General features: G+C 41.4%; 1 protein-coding gene across 7 annotated transcripts in view; it reads left to right on the forward strand.

The window, feature by feature from the left end:
• Khdrbs3 (KH RNA binding domain containing, signal transduction associated 3) overlaps positions 1-19,233 on the forward strand; it is a 414,163-nt gene that overhangs the window by 309,915 nt on the left and 85,015 nt on the right. For 6 of the 7 annotated variants that reach the window (XR_004608143.2, XM_076911441.1, XM_076911440.1 and 3 more), the window contains one exon: positions 16,023-16,139. The exons of the other annotated variant lie outside the window; for it this stretch is intronic. Coding sequence is in view for 5 of the 6 variants with exons in the window: in XM_076911441.1 (XP_076767556.1) it covers positions 16,023-16,139 (117 nt within the window). In the remaining variant the exon portion in view is untranslated. The remainder of the gene's footprint in view (positions 1-16,022; positions 16,140-19,233) is intronic. 7 annotated transcript variants of the gene reach the window in all.

Here is a 19,233-nt window from a genome sequence, read left to right on the forward strand (position 1 = left end):
GCTATGGATTTCCTAAGAGATCCTGTCTCAAAAACTAAGTGGAAAGCAGCTGAGGAAGACAACAGACATTACTCACTGCCCAGACACTGGTGGACACCAGACTCACACATACTGACATAAAATAAAAAGGAAAGGAGGAGGAAGAAGAACCTAAACTACTATGCTTGCTCTCTGTGTGGGATGTTTACAGCCATGTTGACTAGAAGCATGACGTCCCTCATAATGATAAGGTGACCTTTCTCCAGTGGAAAGCCACACTACCAAGAATATTTGGGCAGTGCAAATTGGTTTTGAAGAGTTTTAAAATAGGAGGGGAGAAGGCAGACACAAAGATGGTTGGGTAGGTTTGGAATGTGGATTAATTAAAACAAAACAACCAAACACCCAAAATTGCAAATTCTGGTACTCTGCCCTTGGATGTCTCAGCCTACAGAACTGTTAGCCAATAAACTTCCACTCATTACAGGCTACCTCTGTTGAAGTATGCTGTTTCAGCAACCAAAGATGGAATGAGGCAACAGTCAAGTTTGCTTTTTCCCCATGAGAGTATTTACTTTTCTCATCAGGATTTGATGCTTTCTGTCCATGGAGTCATTTAGCACTTTTGATGGAAATCAAATGGCTGTGGAAGTGAGGTTTATTTATGAGAGCTTTGTTCTGTTCCACTGAAGTATTCATGGATCCTTATGCCAGGACCACAGTCTTGTTTACTGAAGCTCTTTATTGGAGAGCCATGAATTTAAAAGTGCTCCAGTTTTGACCTTCTTTTTCAGAATCACTTACATATTCTGGATCTTTTACAATGTCATATAAATTTACGAATTCATTCATGGATCTCTGCACAGTGACCTGCTGTGTTCTGGCTGCACTTGGGTTGTGCTGCTGATGGCGCTGGGGACTGTGCCCTCTTGCCAGCTCTTACTCTCCTGTGTCTGAGCAGGGGGTGGCTGTCTGCTTCCGTAGACATGCTCAGATTCTTCTCAGCAGCCTTGCTTACCTTCCTGGTACAGGTCATCTGTGCCTGTCTGAATATTCATGGTTATTCACTATCAGAAATTTGATTTTTAAGCTATTATTGTCTGAGTTTGTAACACATCATTTGTCATCTTTATTTTTCATTTCCTCTTTCTTTCGCTGTATTACTAATCTTGTTGTTTGTTAGATCTGTTAGAATCGCTAGTTACATAATCACCCTGTCTGGATAAGCAGCTTTACTTCTTCCTTAGTTATATGTCTGGTAAAATACCCAACATGGGCAGTGGGGTAGGAACCCTTTACTTCTTAGAAAGAAGAAGAACCACATGTGATTCTGTTTTGTCTCTCATCATTGCTTTACATTCATTGGTGAAGTTTAGAAGGACGAATGAATATGAGCTTTCCATTTCATGTTCTCGCTTCTCCCAGTCTTCTGTTGGGCTCACGTGCCTCTGATGTTTGGGTATAATCAGGATAGAACTCAGATGTTCCTGTTGAACTCGTCCTGCTACACCTGTTACCTACTTTTATCATGGGTGACCTGCCCCATTTTTATAATGCAGGGGAAGTTGCTTAATAAGCAGCAAGAGACAGTCTTAACACAAAATAGCCTTTTAAAATGCAAGGTATTCCATATGATTTTTTTTTCTTAGAGTTGTGAATGGTCAAAACTTGCAGTCTATTGCTATGATTCCAAAATACACACTAGCGCATAAGGTAAAGAATAAGCGTGCTCACTGTTGAGCAGGACCTGGTCAGAGATACCTGCTGTGGCCAGTGCCGAACCTTTACATTGCACCTGACACTTCACTCTTAGTCCTGAGGGTGGCTGGCATTGCTTCAAACGCCAGCATTTTATCTGACTAAAGGATATTAGCAGAACTCAGTTCAGTTTGATAGGGATTGTGCCCTTCTCCCAGCTCTTACTCTCCTGTGTTGAATTTGCAGATTGCTTTCAGTTAAATGGGCATTTTCACTATGCTGATCCTACCAATCCATGGACATGGGAGATTGTTCCATCTTCTGACATCTTTACAGACTTCGAAGCTTTTATCATGCAAGTCTTTCACTTGCTTGGTTAGAGTTATTTCAAGATAGTTTATATTATTTGTGGCTATTTTGAAGGGTGTTGTTTCTGATTCTTTCTCAGCCTGTTTGTCATTTGTATACAAGAGGACTACTGACTTTTATTTATTTATTTATTTATTTTTTAATTTTTTTTATTCAGCCACTTTGCTGAAGATGTTTATCAGCTGTACGAGTTTTCTGGTAGAACTTTTGATGTCACTTATGTATGCTATCATATCATCTGCAAATAGTGATACTTTGTCTTTTTCCTTTCCAATTTTTATCCTCTTCAGTTATCTTATTGCTATGGCTAGAACTTCAAGTACTTTACTGAATAGATAAGGAGAGAGTGGACAGCCTTTTCTTGTTCCTGATTTTAATGGAATTGCTTTGATTTTTCTCTTCATTTAATTTGATGTTGGCTATTAGTTTGCTATAAATTGTCTTTATTATCTTTAGGTATGTCCATTTTATCCCTAAGCTCTCCCAAGACTTTTACTATAAAAGGGTGTTGTATTTTGTCAAAGGGTTTTCCAGCATCTAATAAGATGATCATGTGTGTTTTGTTTTTGTTTTTCTTTTCAGTTTATTTATATGGTAGATTACATTGCTGCATTTTCATATGTTGGACCGCCCCTGAGTCTCTGGGGTGAAGCCCACTTGATCATGATGGATGATGTCTTTTTATGTGTTCTTGGTTTTCATTTGCTTGTATTTTATTGAGTATTTTTGTATCAATGTTCATGATGGAAATTGGTCTGTAATTCTTTCTTTGCTGAATATTTGTGTGGTTTGCCAATCAGGGTGTCTGTGGCCTCATAAAATAAATTTGGCAATGCTCCTTCTGTTTCTGTTTTGTGGAGTAGTTTGAGGCATATTAACATAGGTCTTCTTTGAAAGTCTGGTAGAATTCTGCCCCAAAATTGTCTGTAATTGGGCTTTTTTGTTTGTTTGTGAAACTTTAAATGGCTGCTTCTATTTCCATACAGGTTATAGGTCTATTTAAATTGAGTGAGTGTGTGTGTGTGTGTGTGTGTGTGTAATATGGGTCCTCTTAATGAGTGTGTGTGTTTGTGTGTATGTAAGATGGGTCCTCTTAATGAGTGTGTGTGTGTGGAGTTGAGAGGACAACCTTAGGTCTGGGTTCTGGCCTTTGACCTTGCTTGAGACAGGCTGGCTCTTTTGAGTGGTCACAGCTGCTTACTCCAGTGCATAGTCTTCTGGAGATTTTCTGTCTCTGCTTCCCATGTCTGGGGATTGCTAATGGAGGCTGCTGTACCAAGCTTTACTTGTTTTCTGAGGGTATGCCAGGTCTCCAGCCCTATAGGTGTTACTTTCCTTTATGCCACGGAGTGCAGTTAAAGCCTATGTTAAAACTCTTGGTCTTTTACTTCTGAAGTCATGTTCATCTCGTTGTATTAGGCTGGACTCTCGTATTGTGGTGAAGAGTTGTATTGTCATGTTGAGTAATTTTGGATTGTATCCTGGACACTATAATGTGTATTCTGGCAGTCCTTAGTTCTGCTACAGTGATGGACACTGAGGCCTTGTTGGTAGCTAATTAACTAGGTTATATTCAGACCATAATGTAACTGGTAATGAGTTGAGTTATTTATTTTAACTTTGTTTTACATCCAATGCCAGGGAATATGGTTTAGGGTCAGTCTAAGATCTTGGCACATTTTCTGTTCTAACCCTTTCTGGGCTCCTTCCCTTGTATTTCAGTACCATGGTTGCTTCAGACCTTGCTTCTCAGGTTTGTAAAAGTTCTGAACTTAGTGTGTTTATACCTGGCTGTTTGTTTCAGGTCTTGACTGTATTTCAGAATCTGCCTGTTTTCTGTCACTATCCAGGGCTCACAATAGTCGACTTGACATTTCGTTCAGATTTAGACAGTTTATGGTCGATATCTGTAGGTGTCAGATTGTGATCATCTTTACTCAAAAAACATAGATACCTTTTTATATAAGTAGAAAGTGAATTATGACCACTGCACGGACAGACAAATTACTGAACAGAAATGGCACAGGCAGACCTTCTGCATGGATTCTTTGTTCCCAGGACACAGTAGATGGAAAGATGAGCAGACATAGCAACTCACTTAATATTCCAGAAGTAGATATTCTGGAATATGTCAACTAATCTGAAATTGATACTTTGTTTTAAGTTCTTATGTGAAATAATACATGAATACAGTATCTCAGAATCTCAAATATTCTTTTTTAGTATCAGCTGTGATGAGATGGGAAGACATGTATTTTCTGTGACTAACAGATCCAAGCACACCACGTTTGTTTAGTGTCTGGGGCAGGCTGTATGTCTCCATTAGCATCCCTTAGTCACCAACTGCAAGCTTTGTGTGAGTGTGTGCATGTGCTGTAGAAGCCTTTTAGCTAGTAGCAGCTAACTGTCAACTGAAGAACAGTAGAGGACTGGCCCATGGGAGTAGCTGTGTGGACAGTACAGTTCCTTGTAGAGTTGGTGCTGGCTGTGTGCTTTGAGCTGCTGAGCACGAGCAAACTCTGTGCAGGATTCTAGTTAATAAGGAGCCATCAATTCATCATTTTCTCCTCTTGATTGGTCTGAGGATTGATATTGGAGGCTCTTTTCTGAGCCGCATTTGTTACGGTAAAATGGCAGGGATTAGGATTCTGTTATTGGTCTCAAACTCACTTGAGTGGAGAATCCAGGCGACTGTTTAATGCTCAGAACACACCTGGCTTTAGAAAGCAGGAGGGTCATTTTGACACATTTTAAGGAATGCTGAGGTCAGCTGGTCAGGATTACAAGTAAGCAAGGTGGACATTTGGTGTTTCCTCCTAACATGAGGGCATGCTATGTGGGTCAGACGCATTTGGGCAGTCACAAGCCATTTCATTTGGTTAGGAAGATTAAGTCAACAAGATATGCAGATTTTAATAGGAGATGTGAAGGAATTTGTCAATGGTACTTAGGCTAGTGAAACTGCACTCTTCTAGACTCGAGTGACTTGAGCTGACTTAGAACATGTGGGGTTCTGTGTCAGGAAGCATGGCAGATGCAGTCTCATGTTGAAGGGAATGCTGGAGATCATGTCAAAAGATGGAGTTATACTGTTGAGCTACTGAGTTACTCTTCATGTGTTTTCTCACTACACGGTTGGCTGTACACAGCAGGGTACTCTGCTGGAACCCGAGATTGCAGAGTTCTCAGCTTGTAGAGATTATGTTTTCTGTATACAGATGCATGCACCTATTGGAAAGTTTGGCTTGTAGATCAGGCACAGTCAGTGATAAACAACAATAACTAAAGAAATTGAGGGATTATAACCATATGCCCTGCAAAAGCTACTTAAAACTCATGATGGTTTTTTTGTAGAATTTTTTTTAATTACTAATTTTGATTTGGGCCAGCTGTGGATTATTGGAACCTTCAGATTGAGACACACATAAAAAAAAGAAGGGAAATTCTTTTTTTCCTCTACTTTGGAATATTAAATAAATTTTTCTTAGGAGCTGTTAGCATGAAAAAATAAATAGCAATTGGAAAAATATTTATTCTTTATTCTAGCCTCATGTATTACATCCTGACTGCAGTTCTTCCTCCATCCTCCTGTTCCAGCACCTCTCCCCACATCTAGCCACTTCTCTGTTTCACTTCAGAAAAGCGCAGTATTCCCGGGGGCATCAACTGAACATGGCAGATCAAGTGGTTAAAGTCTGGTCACCTCCAAGAAGGGAAATTCTTAATTTTATTAATTTGGTGACTGTTTTATACATCTCTTGGTATTCTAACATAATCATTGCAGTTTGTGGTTTAAAAAAATGTTATTAAAAATATTGGCAGTGCATGGTGGTTGCTATTTTCACAGGCATGTGTGGGCTAAGGATCTTTGAGATCAAAAAGCCATAAACCACATGTGCTCTGTAGTTTAGTTAAGCTTCCTATCTTAACACTGACTGGCTTTCTTCTTTTCTTTCTCCCTGGGAGAACGTTCCAGGCAGTTCCAAACTCATCTTCGCAGTGGTTCACTCAGTGGAAGCTGTTTGTTTAGCTCCTCCAGCTGGACATGTATGACAAGTCAGTACATTAAAAGTTGCCTTTTCTATAGCCCCTGGTTGATTTTCAGAGACAGCTCTCTTCCCAGAGGATCATTTCATTTGTTTTAGGTTTCAAGCTGATAGCTTACCTGTAGAAATAAGATGGTAATGCTTGCAGTTAATCATCTCTGCTTCTTTAAGTGAAAGTTAATTTACTTTTGGGGAACAGTGCAGATTTTATGAATTTAAAGTTTGTGGACCTGCTGATGAGCCCCAGGCCTGAGCAGTCCCTCCATGTCCTCCGCCCCAGTCACACAGTACAATACTTTAAAGTGCATGGGAATGCAGTGTGATCACTTGCAACCAACTCACCATCAGTTTAAACATCTCTCATTTCTTACATCCTCCCTTCTAACTATTTTGGTCCATCCATTGGTAATTATATCACCTTGCTATACAGTTGATTGCGTAGACTAATTCCTCCTGGTTAACCAGTGCTAATCAGGATTGTTAACCAGTGTAGTATCTCCCCTTTCTTACCTTTTCCCTACTCATCTCTTTTAGATCCCACACAGGCAATGCCGTGATTTGTGTCTCTGTAACTGGCTTATTTTATTTGGTGTAAATCTCTTCATGCTCACCAATGTTGCCACAGTGATGTGATTTTTTAAAAAATGCTTCATTGTATATATTTCACATTTTTAAAATCCTTTATTCATCGATGAGCACATGGGTCATTTCTGTACCATGGTAGTCATAGCGGATGGAGTGAGTTCGGAACCACAGGCTTCTCATTAAGATACTGATTTCATCTTTGTCTATATTCGAATTTGTAGGGCTCTGATGAAATACCCAGCACCTAGGGCTGTAGGGAAGAGGGTGTGAGGCACAGCTGCAGAGATTTCCATCCATCCTGATAGGCACAGCAGAGAGAGCAGAGCAGAGCAGCTCACCCTGTGGGGCCAAGAAGTGGAGCCACACATGGAGATGGAGAGGTGGCGAGTACACCTACACCACAAGCTTCTCCTTTTTCCACTGTAATTTCTACCCCAAACTAAACATGAACATTCACCGAAACAAGTAATTACTCCATAACTACACACCATAGGGCACACACAGTATTCATGCTGAGAATCTTGTTTGCAGATGGAACGAAGCTTGTGTTAGGACCTAGTAGGGTTTGGTCTTGTGTGCATGTCCTGTGTTCATTAGCTCTTAGCATGTCAGCTTTTCTCTAAGTGTCCTGCCAAACACCTTGCTAGCTGCTCCATGTAGATGTACTGTGGATAGGTTTGATGGCTGTAACTGAACGCCACAGGTACTCTTGACTAGATCTTTTCCTGTGGTTTTGTTTTACTTCATTTCAGTGAACAGTAAGTCCTACAGTCTATTAAAGTGTCTGTGCCCAAGGGCATCATTTTTGCCTACTCAATACCACTTCATTAACCCCCATCCCATCCACCCCTTGAGTACCAGGCATTTGCTTCCTACCTTGATGCCCCTTCATCTTTCTTTCTGTATTTCATTGTCAAAATTTGCTTGAGAATGCGGCTGTCCCTCAGCTACGCTGTTCTAAGCCTCTTTATCCGTATCAATTTCTTGCCTTTGATTTAAAATCCCGCAATTAATCCTCTGTATCTTTAATCAGATGGGTATCATCTTTGATTTTCTGGATGGAAATTTTCTAGCTATCTTCCGTCTTCTGCTGGCCAATCCAATGTTAATTAAATAGTGATGAAAGTAAATAAGAAATAAGTCTCTAATGTGTATATCATGTGCACGTTACTGTCCATATCTTTGCTCTCTGCTCATACAATCAGGAGGAGTTACTTGTAAGCGCCATTGATTTTTTTTTTTCCATAAAGATTTGGTAATGTCTCCGTACATTGGACTCCATTCACAGGCACAGAGTTACAGTCTACCACCAAAAATAATTATATTTACTAGAAAAATTAAGACACTTAATTCTTAAGTTATTAGCAGCTTAAATATGGTATCATAGTCTCTGTTGCAAAGAAAATTGACATAAACTATTGAACAATATCTTTAAATTGGAGGGGAAAACAAGCTTTAATTTCATAAGTATTTATTGAGAAGCCATTATGCAAAAAAGATAGAAAACCAAAGTGGGTTTTACTTTAGTCTAAGAGAAATTATAATTTTATCAGTGGAAAACATTCATTTTACCAAATAATATAGGCTAAAGAGTGAGTTAATTTAAGAGAGCTGGTGGGACAGGATTTGAAGAAGTGATGGGAGGTTATCTGGAGAGAGACATCAGGTATAGTGGGCATATGGTAAGAGTTTCCACACTAGGGACTATCTCTGCATCCAGTTTGCTCTGGGTGAGTACCACCCACTTTGGTACCACTGATTTTTCAACCAATGCTTGAACAGCAATGACATTTTGAATGTATAGAGGTAAATGTATCTGTTTATAAACCTTCATCCGTGGAAGGTGAAGGGCCTGGGCATGCAGGAAGCAGTGGTAAGTGGATGTTTATGGCGGCCATCTCCATGCAGTGCACCTGCTCCATAGCCTCTCAGATTTATTTGCAATGTGTACTTTTAAACTGTGCTCAAATATTTAAAAATTACCTGAACCATCTTGTTCTTGAATGTAATTCAGCCTCACATTTAGAGAATATATTTACATTGTCTAATACTGTACCTTAATTGTTTTATATTGTCCGGGAATATAGATTCACTTTAAGAATTTTAAATACACATTAAGATTTTATAAGATCCTCAGGGAGAAGACACTCTCGGCCTGTTAGCACCGATATTCCACAAACCTGCTTCTTTCCATCTGGTCCTGTGGTGTATTCTGTGCTAGATGGTATGTAAGGCCTCAGTAGTTAGTGACAGAGCCGGAATAGTAATTGTGGTTTGTTTATGAGTTCATGAAATATTGCTCACCTCTTGAAAGCAAGGTTTTGTTTTCGGCTGTTGTTGAAGTATAAAGATGAGTGAGACAGGGCCTTTAACCTCAGAGAGACTGCCACCTTCTCCCCAATTTGAGCAACAAAGCAAGTAGGCAGGTTGACCTTCCAAGTCTTAGAAAACACCATGGTGTTTGAAGCAGTTAAGTCTGCCAGGTTGATCATGGCTGCCTGGTCAGTTCCATGTGTGAAGGTGAAGGAAGCACACTACACTGGTCCTTCTGACTCCAAACCAAGAGACACATGCTTTATCTGTCTTCATATGTGGCTTACTGTACTAATAGCATGGACAGGGCTGAATCAGAGGTCAGGCTTGAAGAGTTGACAGTGTGTGCTTTCCTACACTAGTTGTCCAGCCTACTGTAATAAGTGAAGTCCAAGACGCACAGCCAAAGCACAGTAAGTAAAACCAGTGCGCACTGTGGTTCCCAGTAGCCCGCCAGCATTGTCTTGTGAGCAAAGGGAGTAAGGCCTCCCAGCAGTGAATCTGCCTACCCCATAAACCTGTTGCATCAGGCTTGGCCAGCATCTCTTGCCTCCCACTTTCAATGTGGTTTGTCTCTTCTGATACCCATGTGGAAAATGGATTTTTTTTTTCCTAGCAGTGTTGGTAGGTAGGACCTTACAAAAGGTGGCGAGAGCTTTAGCAAAGAGTAAATTCTGGCTGAATTCTAAGTTGCATTAGTTACCAGGGGTGTTGGCTTCTTGTACAGGTGGGCTTCTCTTTATGCTGGTTCTTCAGTGTGCTCCTGTCTGTTATTCCTCTGTGTTCTTGCAATGTTGGTTTGCTTGCAGTAAGGAGCCCTTTTTATGTTCAGCTGCCTGATCTCAAACATCCAGCATCCAGAACCTCCATCCTTTGAAAACCACCTAGTCTCATACTCTTTGTTATAGCAACAGCAAATGCCACCCCCACCCCCCGCAATGCCCCTTTCCCTCCTTTGTAACTTTTTGAATTGTGAGCAAATACATAAAATGTCTATTGTTGGACACTGTTAAATTTGTAGTAGTTTAAATGTAGCAGATTTGGTCCAAAGAATAGTAAAATAGAACCCTTCTAGTTTATTTTGTGAAGTCATTAAGGCTGAATGAAAACTGATTCCCATTTAAGCTTGTACTGTTTCTTGTTCTATAATGCCTTGGAAAATATTTCAATATCTATAATAGAACAAAGCCTCATATTGTATGTAAGTGTGTTTGGATCAAATTAGTTGGTTCCATTTAAAATATACTGAGGCTATAGAGATGGCTCAGTGGATAAGAGTGTTTGCTGTTCTTCCTGAGACTTGAGTTGTGGTCATAGTACCCATGTCTGGTGGCTCACAACTACCTATTCCAGTCCTAATGGACCAAAGGGCATCAGCTCTAGTAAGTGCTAGTATAGGGGACTGCTGTGAGGAAACGTACCAGAAACTTCCAAGTGCCAGTTATGACAGGGACATGAGCTGGCCCTGTTGTTAGCGTCAGGTCACCAAGTGGTTATGCTTCTGCTCAACTCTGGTAATCCTCAGCTCTTTATTCTAGTGCCCATCTCTAATGCCAGCTTTATACATATCATATACATAATGATGTTGCAGAAAGGCAGAGGGAATGTTGAAAAAGAGACAGGGATCAAGGTTACAACAGGCACCCAAAGAGCTGATACAGATGCTTGGACAAGTGTCTGTATGGGAGCAGATAAGCACTGCTGAGAATGGCACCCAGGACAGGCAAGGCTTTTCTGTTTTGTGGCTTTTCTGATACAGATGTGATTTTCTCAACATAAACAACTAAAGATAGGTAGGTGCTTGGGTTCCTGGTCCTAAGATTATTACATTATTGCTTAGCGTTGGTTTGTTTCTAGCAGTATATGGAGGGTTAGGAGATGGACTGGGCATGAAGATTTCAAGAGTTGAATAAAATATGTTCTGTAGTACCAACAGTCCAAGGAAATGTCTTTAGATAGTTTGGCTTGCATAGCAAGAAATGCAGGAATAAGTGGCTTTAGAATGTCAAGAAAGTATTCTAGAAAAGTGGATGGGGGCCTGTAGACAGTCCAGGAGCTCCAAGGAAGGCCTAGGTTGCATCGCATGGCATTGGGTTTACACAACATTCATTCTTTTCATGTATTTGCCATTCTTAAAACATCAAATTCATATTAGTGTGAAAAATTTTGGACAATGACCAAAACCCAGTGAGGGAATGATTTCTGCACTGCTGGTGATGGGCAGAGGCCTGGCTGGATGTGTCTGTCCTTTGTTCTCCCCAGCACTCACTGACTCTGTTCACCTGCTTCTTCTCCACCATCACCCTACTGATTCCTGTTGGAGAAACTCCTTCGTATCTGAGGGCTTGCCTGCGCCCATGCCTTCTCACTGACATATGGGACTCATGACACAACCCATGCCTAACTGTCCCAGAGGCCACTGGTGCTTGCTCTGTCTTTTCCTCTTAGTAAACATCGTCATCAGAACGCATGCCTCACTTGTCATCATGCAGACCTCAGTACTGGCATAGGCTCTGGGCTGCTTTTGTTCTCACTCAGCATCCTGTTCTTCCTGGAGGTGAATGATGGGTGTTATCTCAGGAGGGACTGACTGCTTTGCACGTGTCCCCCAGCTCATCAGGGAATTGTGGATTAAGTATTCTCCCTTCCTTCACTATGGGCTCTCGGGATAGAATGACCCTTCAGGAAGATGCCAATCTTTATAATTCAGTGACTGAATTATACTCTTATGCGGACTCAGATGTGTTTGTGTCATGGCTTTCTGTGTGTGCCAGGGATGCTATGGGGTTAGAGGTTTCCTGCAATAGAGTAATTTGGAGCAAGTATAGCTGTTTTTCCATTTTCAGCTCAGAAATATCTTTCTTTACAGCTCTCTACAGCCAAGCTGTGTGCATAGGCTGTGCTGGGCCGTGGTGGCTCCAGCTTTGCTGATTCTATGAGGAAGGTCTTTTACAGCCAATGCTAAACACTAGGGCATGGGAATCTAAGACCAGTGATACCACTGTGCTCTGATCCAAGATCTGCTATTGTCAACATTCTCTTTCTAAAAGAGCCCTCTCTGTTGATGGAAAGAAGGAGGGAGGAGAATACATATAGAGAGGCCTCAAGTGGTTATATATGATTGGATGTAGCTGGCGGATGGTTAGTTACTGTAGGGCCAAAGAAAAATGGACAGACTTAAGCATATTCCAGGTGAACTTGCTAGAATATAATTAATCAGTTCCTTAAACAGTTCTCTGCACAGGCATTATAGATAAAGCAGTATGCACAGGCCTGGCCAGCACCCAGGGGAAAGTCAGTCTGTAGGCCTGAGCCACTGACATGTAGAGAGGTGGTGCCTCTTGCTTGTCTTGGGGCTCTAAAGAAGAACACCCTTGAAACTATGATGGCAAAACAGTCAAAGTCAGTTCTATGTGCTGCGTTAGAGTCAGTAACATTCTTGCATTCAATTAGTCAACTTGTGGTAAGTACCCAGTTAAGAGAACCTTTTAACAGAATCCCTACATGTTTTTGAGGTTTGGATAGAGTTGTCTCCAGGGAAAATTTTCATATCACATGTTTAGAAGGACAGTTGGCCTTCATCAGTGAAGATCATGACTTTTGTAGCTCATGTCCACTCTCTATAGGGAAACAATTACTGATCTCCATTTGCCATCCTAGTGGTTGTGGAATGTTGCCTGTTTTCAGTGTGTGTGTGTGTGTGTGTGTGTGTGTGTGTCTGTGTGTGTGTGTGTTTGTGTAATTAGCATCTGAAGAAAAATCATTGCTTCTAGAAATGGTAGCAATTCTATTTTTTTTAATGCAGATGAACAAATGAAATTATTCAGCACATGTTGACTTACCGGAGAGAGGAATGCTGAAATGCATTAGCTTGTACTATCTGTCTTGCAGACATAGTTGCCATACTAAAAATTGAACCCTGAATTTAGTAAGGAGAGACTGTGTTTTTAAAAGTCATTGCTGGAGCCAAGAAAGGAACTGTTGCAGTGGTGATGAGGGGATGAAGATTTGGAACATAGGCAGTGCCATTCTATTTAGCTGTTAAGGGAAATATGACCATGAGATTTGCCGGTGCATGGGTAGAACTTAGAACATACTATACTGAGTTTGGCAACCTAGACTGAGAAAAAGAAATGCTACATATTCTTTCTTATTTGTGGATCTTACTCCGAATGTTTAGACTTGAGATATAACCTGGAGTAACCGAAGAAACCAGCAAAATGGAAGAGGACCATGATGAGGGGCCATAAGGACAGAGAATAGTGGGACATGGCTGTTGTGAATGGGGAAAGGGGATGGTGCAGTGGGGGATGACTCAGTTGTGGGTAGTACAGAGGGAGAGATAGGCAAGAGACAGAAATAATCCCAGGGTAGTTAAAAAGTGTGTGGGGCAGGGTGGATTCCTTAGGGAAATACTTTATAGGTTTACTTCAAAATACAGACATATACACATACATAACATGCATATGTACATACATATGTACATGCATAAATGTATATATTTATGTCATTTAAATGGAGTTACACCATACAGGGTTGTGGGGTTCTCCTATTAGTCATAGACTATCTAATAAAACCCCAAGAGCCCAGCCAGGAAAACCTCCATTCCTGTTGTTGGTCAGGGGAATCCAAGAGACTCCCATAACAATATAGATTGTTGTCATTACTCTTGATTATCTCCCTTAGCTTGTGCATACAGACTCTATTGCTGCAGACACCACACACTTGGAACAGAGGACTTGGAAGAGTGGAGTTAGAACTGACTTGGAAGGCTTCTCCCTGAGGACTGGTTCTCACAGTCTCAAACGACACTAGCTGCCAAGTAAGATACACAATTTATAATCCCACCTAGCAGTAAAACCTGAGGACCAAGGCAATGGCAGGCCCAAAAGGCACCTCCGGTGACTCAATAGTGACATATCTGCAGGGTCATTATAACTAGTTAGACTTAAGGTCCGTCAGTAGGAAATAGTTTATGCTTGTTATAGTAAACCTAGTCAACCGTTACCCATGGCCGGCGAGGTCACGGACCCCGGAGGTGAACCTACTAACGCCACTTTCCCAAACAAACCAGTGTAATTTCTAACTGCATTCTAAATGCTTGTCCATCTACCTACACATAAGGGGCTCTCACCCCTCATCAAGCAGTCTATTTGCAGTGCATCACTGCTGTTATAGAGATCCAGAGCTGGTCAAAAGGAGAGACTAAACAACCGTGGAGAGCCCTGTGGCAGTGGAATCATCTACAGTTAGCCTCTACTCTTAATGCTTAGGGAACAGAAAGGAAAGGGAAGTGGTAAGACTGTAAGAAGACCAGGACACCATCTGTGAGATAGTATTTAATAGACCTGCCAGGGAAGCTGCATACATTAACAAAATGGTTACAAGACCTGCGCAGTGACGGCACCAGTTAACATTCCACCCTTGATGGGGAAAATCTCATAAGGTTCCACTCATAGATGAAGAATTACAGGCAGCTGGGTGAGGAAGATTGAGTCTTCTCCTGTGGTGAACCCCTGGTAGGTTATTCAATCCCTAGTAGACAGAGCTAACATATGTGCACACAAACAGTGTTAAATGGATTTAGCAGATATTGTCTGTGTGGATGGATGGATGGATGGATGGATGGACGGACGGACAGATGGATGGATGGACACAGATGTAATGATAATAAAGTTCATGAGAGTGGATGAAAGAGATGGGTGAAAATTTTAAAAAATCAATTTTCAAAAGAGAAAACTTTGTTATTGTTAAGCATTTGATTGAAGAAATGAAAGAATCAGCATTATATAAGGAATATGGTTGCACCTTCCAAAAAGTCAAGTCAGGAAACATGAGAGAAACTTGGAGCTCCAGCTCAGGAGATTTACTGTTCAAACAGTAGAACCATCTAAGATGATGCAGAGAGTGGGTAGCAAGGACAGGTAGACAAGGGTGGGTCAGGATGCTGATGCCCTACCAAACCAATTCCATATGAAAGTGAAAACTGTTTGAATTTTGATTGAAGACAAACAAAATTAAAAATGAATGTGAAAAATGCCATTTTGGTTTTTGAAGTGTTAACTGATGTCAGGAAAGTCACTTGAACTGCCATAGTTAGATCAACTGCTAAAGACCGTTACCTCCCTTAAAACAGCAACAGCCATGGCCTGGACCACTAAGACAGCAGAAGCTGTCCTGAGTGTAGACTCAGAAATCTTTCCAAAGAGAAATGGTGACCTGTCATTTCTGGTTTGCAGACAGACATATTAGTAATTTATCTCAATTATAGGAAAGCTTTGGAGACTTATTCAACATTTCTCATTAAAATTCCTTTGCACAAGGTGTTTCTTGCATGTGTGTTATGTGCTAAGTATTCATGTAAGTAATGATGATTTATTCTTACTGAACCACCCAGTCCTCAAAATGACCCTAGGAGCATGACTGCTATCCTCATGTCTGCTGTACAGGAGAGTGGCCCAAGAACTTAGAGGACAGGATGCTTCCACAGTGTAAGCCATGGCAGCCTAATCTCAGAGGCTGTGTGCTCAGTAACTCACTTCCTCCCTGGTTATTAAATCAGAAACCACAGATTCCTTATTACATGCATTCCCTGCATTCTTACATCTAGTTATTTTGGAAGAGAATTATTTTGTTGTGGCTCATTTTCGATCATGGACTCAGAATTCACATGGGTCAGTCCATTCATTGGGTCAGTAAATAAATCTAAATGCTAACAAAGCAGGAGAACTGGTGTGTCCATCCCAGGATTCCTGTACCATTTTAGCACCTGTATGCTGATCTTAGCCTCGCTTATAGATAATAGGAAATTCTTAATCACTGAAATGGCTAGTATAAAAGATACCATTTTAAATTTTACATATTTGGCACCACTTTATGTTGTCTGGGAAATATCACAGTATGATTTATGTGGCAGGAACATAAATACTTGTTATCAATAAGTGGTGTTGGGCACTGTTTCCCAGTATTCAAGGCTGGTTAACTACTTTTAAGATTTGAATGTTACAAATATGGCCGGTTTGTTTCTCCTAGTTCAACTTTGTGGGGAAGCTTTTGGGTCCGCGTGGCAATTCCCTGAAGCGCTTACAAGAAGAAACGTTGACAAAAATGTCCATCCTTGGAAAAGGTTCCATGAGAGACAAGGCAAAGGTAATATTGGCCATAGACAGTGGCGACCTTGTTGGCCATGTGCTATTATGTCTTTTATGTCTGTCTGTAGCCTGTTGTGTTAATGCCTGGTGTCTAAGAGCTAAGTAGGAGCTCAAATGGAATTAGAGGAAAATGTCATATAAGGTGATACATATGCTTTGGTGCTCTGTAGAAGATTGAATTTCTCTAGCCAGTTCCAAAAGAGATAGTATCTTACCACCTTTAGCTACTTAAGACTCATGTTAAAAAAAAAAAAAAATCAAACACTAGTGCTTACGTTGTTTATTCTGAATACAGCCTGTCACCTTTTCTAATGAAGAGAAAGAAAAGTTACCTGTAGTTTCCCACCGCTGTGTTTTAAATTAGTTTCTTTGAGACTTTTTTCCTGTATAGATCTTTTACCCGCCTCCACATGCTACATGATACGGGTATATGGTCCATGGTGGACCACATATGGCTGTGGGCTAGGTTTCTGCTGCCCAGTGCTATGGCTGTGTCTGTGAGCTGCTTCACAGTTCTCAGAGGAGAGTATGGCTCAACAATGCATTTCTCACAACACCTTCTGGCCATCGGGTGGTCTGTGCTTGGCCTTGGCATACAGCATAGGTACATGGACCTCTTTTTCAGCCCTGAATTTGTAACACTTGTTTTATCACATTAAAAGATGACTTTAAATGTTTCAATAATTGCTTCTTATTCTTAAAAAAAAATTCTACGTAGGGGTATAGGTGTTGTACACCCCATTGTTTTGAGAAGTTAAAAATTATTGAGTTAGTTTTTTGATTAGTTGCTTCCACTTCTGAGAGGAGTTTTCACTTAACAGCGCCTCTGCGTTGTTGTTGTTCTTGGTTGTCACATCTCTTACTGTTAAGAGATTCCCAGTATGGAGAACCAACTCCACAGTCCTGAGTCACTCACTCTGAAATGTTAGACAGTGAGTTTTACTTAAATGAAGTAAGTATTGCCTTTTAAGCAAAGTCCATCTGAGTGTTTTTTTTCTTGTTGTACATGTCAGGAACTTGAGTCATTATCTGGATTATCCAGCAGAACCAGCTATGTTATTAGATTAACACCGAGTGAAGCCACTGTCTCTGCCAGCAGCACTAATGAAGGTAGAAAACACGGTGTGCACCACACTCACACAAAGTTGTAAGATACAAGTTCCAGGACCCCAAAAACTGTAGAGTAGAAATTCAGAGTGTTTCCAGTGTCAGTGTGGAACTAACTAACCCAGCAGACAAGTTACCTTCACATGTCACCAGGCGTGGCTGCTTGGCATCGTTACTTGGATTCTCTGACACTTCTGTTTTGGAATTGAAACTGTATATTAGTTAGTTAGAAATGATATGTATCTCATAGGGAAATTCTCAACACTTGCTGATGCACTAATTCATTGTCTCATAAGGCTGCTTGGCAGTCAGGTAAATGGCAGGGATGCTTGTTAGCAAGGGAGGTTCTCGGGCAGAAGCTCCATTAATGCTGAGCAGTATAGAGAAGGAAGGAAGTGAGGCCGTCAGGTCTCACCCAATCATGTATGCATATACAAACACGGTCATAAAATGTGTCTGGCTGTCGGCGCAGTAAATGGGATCCTGAATATTGCCAGCTTGCTATCAAAGTTTAGTGATCCTTCTAAATTATTCTGTCTAATAAGACTGTGGTTGCTCCCTGCTGTTGGCATATTTGGCACCCAACATAGACAGTAACCAGTCATCCTGAAGAAGGAGGAGTCTGTATTGTGAAATAATGAATTAACCTCCGTTGCTGTTGCTCTGGTGACTGTGTATAACCTGAGCATCACTGAGCTGTCTGGAGAAGAAGGCATCCAGGCATACGCCACAGTAGTTCCTCATAAGTGCCTGTCATGGAGTGTCGCTGCATTTGCTGTAAGGGCACCCTGTTTTCGGCCTTGTGCCTCTCTCCCAGAGTACTTACCACGCACTCAAAAATGTCTTTCTCCAACTACACGGGTCCATCACCTAGTATGTGTGGTGATTCTGCATTTAGCTGATCATTCTGTCAAGCCACAGGGTAACAAGAGGAAGAGAATACGTTGTACAGTTTCCTCGCCAGCCAACCACGGGCAGTGGATTAGAACCAGAAGTCTGTGCCCCTTGATTTCATGAGCCCCATTCTGCTTGGTGGACCTTAGGAGAAGAGCATTAGATCAGAGTCTGGTCCACCAATCTTATCTTTGCTTCTCATTGTACATCCCTCTAGAAAAATCTTCCTGATCCAGGCTGAGAAGACTAAGGGTATGACTGTTATTGTGTGCCTAGAACTTATTCCTCTAGGCTCAGGGAGCAAGTAAGGCTATGAGTTGGACCAGGGGGAAAGTAACCATGACAAGTACTGTCTCCTTCTGAGGGGTGGCCTCAGTGCTTCCGGTGATGCTCAGCAGCTGGACCTGCTGGGTGCGAAAGTGAGAAAGGCTCAGGGGTTTTTGGCATTTGGGTATTTAGAATTATTTGACTCTCTTCCCAAATGTCCCAAATACAGTCCTCAGGTTCTCACTGTTACCCAGACTTCAACCCACATCTCATACAAGAGACTGAATTGTATATCTTTGTGTTGGATCCAGGGCGCTTTGTTGTTGTTGTTGTTGTTGTTGTTGTTGTTACACGTAGGAAAACCTCTAAGGGCACTTATGGCTCGTCTGTTGTTAGTTTGCCATCAAGTAGCAAGTATGTGAAACGATCAGCTTATGAGAGAAGAAAGGCTTATTTTGGCCCATGGTTTTGGGGGATCACCCTCTGATAGGTTTACACCATTGCTTGTGCATCTGTAGTGAGACAATACATCATGTCTCCCTCATGGCCAGCAAAAGCACTCCCTCATAGCCAGGAAGAGAGAGGAAAAGAGAGGCAGAGATAGAGAGAAAGCCAGAGGTGGGAGTTGGGGATGGGACTGGTACCTACTTTTTCTTCCTGAGCACACCTTCAATGATCTGAAGATCTTGTCTCTGCCTCCAGGCCTACCTCTTCCAGTCACCTTTCTGGGAACGTGGACTTGTGAGGGACACTCAAGATGCCCGTGATGGCAAACTCTGTGCTAAACTCCTTTTCAAAGCTCCCTCTTTACTCTGCCCCAGCAG

Source organism: Arvicanthis niloticus, chromosome 13 (assembly GCF_011762505.2).
Source record: "Arvicanthis niloticus isolate mArvNil1 chromosome 13, mArvNil1.pat.X, whole genome shotgun sequence".
NCBI classification, from domain to species: domain Eukaryota; kingdom Metazoa; phylum Chordata; class Mammalia; order Rodentia; family Muridae; genus Arvicanthis; species Arvicanthis niloticus.